General features: G+C 34.6%; 1 protein-coding gene across 1 annotated transcript; it reads right to left on the bottom strand.

Moving 5' to 3' along the window:
* Window positions 1–492: 492 nt before the first annotated feature.
* Window positions 493–2,202, bottom strand: LOC110883412 (putative UPF0481 protein At3g02645). Its single transcript, XM_022131175.1, has one exon. It carries the CDS (start codon window positions 2,200–2,202, stop codon window positions 493–495), a length of 1,710 nt encoding a protein of 569 aa, XP_021986867.1.
* Between the last annotated feature and the right edge of the window lie 3,128 nt (window positions 2,203–5,330).

The following is a 5,330-nucleotide window of genomic DNA, read 5'->3' as shown; positions in this document are numbered from 1 at the left end:
GTTAGAAATTGATCACCTCCTTTGGATCTATAAATTTATACGCAATATACTTTTAATTTATTCACTATCTATAACTATTTTATTGAGATGTTCTTTCGATGTATATCTCAGCATGTTGCAAACTTTGATTATTTTTTTTTATATTCTAATTGATTTATTTGTTTGTCTCAAACTAAGAAGCGAATTATTCTTAGGATAGATGGGAATCTACGCCAATTTTAGAGAACGTCTTTTGGCTTTTTTTGTCAAAAGAAATTATTAATTTTCTAACACTAGACGTCTTTTTATTGTATGATTTAATAATATATATTGGATTATCGTCTTATGCTTTAACTTATAGTAATGATAACTGCAAAGTTTTCATAAACCATTTAACATTTTAAATTGAAACTACTGTATAAGATAGTTGAATAACCAAATAACTTTAGGCAACCAGCTTAGAAGACACATGACAAATGGAAAAGAAACGCCTCAACATTGAGACCGATCGAGCTAGCTAGAAGCGTACGGCAACATTGTAACTGTGTTTTTATCGCAACCATAAAAGTCACAATAAGATTGCCATGTTAACATGAACACAGTAATAATGCTAACCATGAACGCTACAATCTTCCATGAATATTCAACAAAACTGCCGATAGTCGTTAAAACTAGTAGCAACCAAAGTGCTAGCTTCTTCAAGAGCAAATATATCTTCGTCCTTAGTCGGCTCTCATAAACTTTGTTTATTTCATCTATCACTAGCCGCAACTTGGATTTCCCTTTGGTTTTCATTGTCGATGTAGAGCCGCTCATCCCTTTGAAGAGTCTGGCAACTTTAGCCGCACCCATGTCACCTATGATAACATTTTGACTTTTGAGGTAAGTGGCATCATCCTTATTAGTGACGAGCCCACACATTAAATCCATGTATTCACTAAGTGGGAAACTATCCGAGTTGGCCGTCACTGTCTCGTAAGCAACCAAATTTCTTAATATGACTTCAGAGTCTGTATTCAAAGTAAGTGTTGGCAGGTAAATATTTTTCCCGTCGATGCGTATATCTTGAATTCCTTCGTTTTCTTCTAGGCTGTGAAAATGGAACCCAGCTTTACAATGAAGTTCTGAAGCAGGAGGGATGAGAGTTTTACTTTTCGAGAAAGCTTCTAGAAAGGAGACAGTTTGTAAATATGCTTGAACAATCTCTTTCTGTGGAATTTTTGAATTGATATTCGGAAGATTTCCTGCAGTTGGTGTCTTCGTAGGAACTTTGTCGGGCTGATAATCAATTGGTGTCTCAGGCTTAGGAAATTTGTAACGCTGATCATCTTTGGGAGGTTCATCAGAGAGTTTGACGTTGTTTACAATTGAATAATACATATAATGGAGAAGGTGGTCTACACTAGAAGGAGCTTGTGACTTCGAACACAACTTAAGTGGTGAATGGATCTCACAAAAGACTCGAAACACGGAAGGTGAAAAGTCATCGACTGAACTGGAGGAACTAGGTGATGAAACATTGAAACAATCGACGACAAACTTCAACACCATAACCGGAATTTGATTCTCTACCATCAATATATCTTTTGCCACCATTCTTTTCTTTGCATCATAAACTAGATTTTGCCTATGAGGACCTTCACGTAACAATTCCCACCTATTTTGATTGTCCACAGCCTCTGGAATCTGTCCATCTGGATAGAAAGTCTTCTTTATAACATCTTCAAGGGATTGTCTAGTTTCAAATGCTTTGTTCAATAAAAAAGGTATATGCTCAGATAGTGGATTATTATAGTTACCGAACAGATTAAACAAGAAGAAACAATCAATGGCAAAAATCCTAGCCAATGATTCATCATCATCTTCTAGGAACATGTCATAACATGAACGAACACTGGGGACAAAGTTTCGAACATCATTGACAAAGCTGTCATAATTCTTAACACCGAAAGATTGTAGGGTGTCTCTCATGACTGCAAGTTTTTTCTGCTCCATCTTCTTGTATGGCCACTGTCGAAAGTGATGGATCGGACCTAGCCCGATCTGCTGTGGTTCATACGCCTCGGGTTTTGTTTGGGTTATAGTTTCAGGTAATTTGAATATTGAAACAGAAGGGGATTCATCATCAATTTTGAGCTGATTATTAAAAATGCCGTCAATTTCAACAACCCATGTATGCTCTTTAGGGTCTGAAATCAACACTGTATCTGTTGTGGAGGCCATATATATGATGATGATTATGATGATAAAGCTATAGATGGTGGTACTTAGGATGCATTAACTATGCAAATGTGATGTGTTTATATAATGTATTAGTAGATGTGAACTTTGTGCCACTTGTAATTTAAAAACGTCAATTTGTCTAATTAACTATTAATCCCGTTAATCATGCATTGCTTTTATAATTAGATAAAGTTATATAAAAAGACTTGATGCAGTTCTAGAAATTAATTACGTCACCAAACCTAGCGTCACACTCCATTGCTTGCTCGTCTATTTTTTGGAGTTATCTTTCGTTAACTTGTACATTTTATTTCTCAATTCAAATAAAGAGATACTAGGTTAGTACCCCGCGTGTCACACGGATTGAATAAATATAATTTTATACATTAAATAATAAAAAAATTTATATCTTAAAAAAAACACATGTGTTGCATAGGTTGAATAAAACTGCGTATTACAAAGGTTGAATAAAATTGTGTATTATATAAGTTGAATAAAATGTAATTTAATTGGTTAACACATACAGTCATCAAAACATGTCTTTAAAAATGAATTTCGATGTACTATTTATTAATTATAACTTATAAAGGAAAACAAAAAATAGTTAGCCTCAATGAATGATACGTGTCACTCATACGTTTGTTTTATTATATAGTATAGATATAGATTCGTAGACTATACTCATAAAAGTTATTTAGTTTAGAATTAATGGAGAGAAAAAAAAGCTTAGCCATTCAAAAAAAAATATAAGTTATTTTATTAATAATTTTTGTTTTATATAAGGCATTCGTAGACTACAAAGAATCTAATTTAACGATCATTATTTTATATTTAAAATAGAAATCAGATTATTATTTTCTAGCATACCCATTTATTCACCCAACAACAAATTATAACCCGTAATATATTAAGCTATGAATTATAATATAATAATATGTCAGTAAATGGGTAAATTTAAAATAATCGACTTTCAATAATAAATATTTTTAAATTTAATATAATCAATAATTTTAGTATTATATAATAAAGATTAGATTTCATTTAATATTATCCTTTAATTGAGAATTGATGATTAACATTTATCCTCAAAATTTTAAATTATTTAATTTAATCAGAAAAAATAGATAGTCTGAATAAATGACATGTGTCACTTATATGTTTCTTTTATTATATAGTAAGATATATATTGTGAAACATGTAGTGTCCTATTTCTCTAGCGGTGATTTATTGGTAACTTGTATAGGTATAATGCTTAATTTTAATGGTATTTGTTTTTCTTTTTTCTGAAAATACTTTATCTGTGTTTGTATTATGTGGTCTTCAAAACTAGTATTAAGTCCTTTGCGTTGTGGCAGGAACGCGTCAATCCACAATAAAAACCCGGTCAACTAAAACAAGAAACGAAGCGCACAAAATTGATTGTATATTAACAAGCATAGACGCATAGTGCCAAAATTACAATTAATCCTTTTAGAACCTAACGCACCATTGCTTATATATATGCTAATATAATACAAAATGTGCATGTATATATATGCTAATATAATACAAAATTCACAATCACTATTTCAACTCCGTTATACATTAAACCCTATTCTGTATTTTTAAATTACTTTGGATCTTCATAACGTATATGAAGCGCGTCAATAGCTACTTGCAAGTATTCTTGTTTTTTTATAATGCTAGATTGCTAGCCACCTTTTCTATTAATTCATTAATTTTTCCGCGACAATCATACATCCCGACATCTTCAAGGACTTATCGATCTTTACTCGAATTATACATTCTTAAAGAAAATATACATAAATAAGATTGTAGTTAAATTAAAGAGTAAGACGAAAAACATCTTGCAAGATAAAGCAAACTCATTATTAGGGGTGCAAACGAGCTGAGCCGAGCCCGAGCTCGATTAACTTATGAGAACTCGGGCTTGAGCTCAGCTCATTGGTATTTTCTCAAGCTCGAGCTCGGCTTGGGCTCGGCTCGTTTATTATCTATTAATTGACATAAAGAGCTTTGTTGAGCAACCAAACCTGATTGGGATGGACAGGATCTTCGAAACCTGGAGGCTGTTCGACATACACCTCTTCTTGAACTATCCCATGAAGAAAAGCACTTTTCACATCCATCTGGTAGACTTTGAATCCTTTGAATGATGCATAAGCAAGAAAGATCCGAATAGCTTCCAGACGAGCAACTGGTGCATAGACTTCATTGTATCAATCCCCTCGATTTGACGAAATTCCTGAACGACCAATCTTGCCTTGTTACGAATAACCACTCCACGGTCGTCCTTCTTGCATTTGAAAACCCATCGAGTGCCAATTTTCTTGTAGTTCTCTGGTCTTTCAACAAGCTTCCAAACACCAAGCTTTTGAAATTGCTGCAGTTCCTCCTGCATGGCTTCAACCCAAGCATTATCTTTCAAAGCTTCTTTCCACGATTTTGGTTCTTCTTGTGACACATAACACGCGAAGGACCAGTCATTCTGAAGACCAGATTCTCTTATGGCTGAATACAAACCAGCATTCTGGTTGTTTCTCAGCTGATTACGCGTCTGCACACCGCGATGGACATCTCCTATAATATTCTGCTGGGGATGGGTATCATGAATCCTCATTTCAGGATTTTCTGACACACGTGCATTGATACCCAAATTATTAAGATTAAGATCAACAACCAACTCCACACCAGGAATGTGTGTAGAGGTGGATGCATTCCCTTCAGCAGTGTCTACATTCTGCACATGAGGTGTATCAGCAGAGGCACCTTGAACAGGAGCAACTGGAGCTGAAGATCCTTCTGCTGCATCATGATATTCATCATCTTCCGAAGACTCATTGTAATCAGCAGCATCTTCAAATACCTCATTTTGAACCGTATTGTTAACCGATGAAGAGCCTTGTGGGTCAACAAGAACAGGTCTAACCAATGGCGAGACAGTAGCATTGTCGCTTTCAAACAACATTCTAGCAGCTGCTGATTCTTCGTCAAAGGTTGGCAGATTGAAGGAGTCAAAAAGTCCATCATAATCGAACATCCACGGATCACCCGGAGCCCTAACAGGACTCGTGTACCTTTGAACCCTCACCTCACTCCATAGCTCAATCTTTTTGGTAGCCAGATTC

The sequence above is a fragment of the Helianthus annuus genome, chromosome 10, assembly GCF_002127325.2.
Source record: "Helianthus annuus cultivar XRQ/B chromosome 10, HanXRQr2.0-SUNRISE, whole genome shotgun sequence".
Classification (NCBI taxonomy): Eukaryota; Viridiplantae; Streptophyta; class Magnoliopsida; order Asterales; family Asteraceae; genus Helianthus; species Helianthus annuus.
This window is presented reverse-complemented; position numbering and strand designations above follow the sequence as displayed.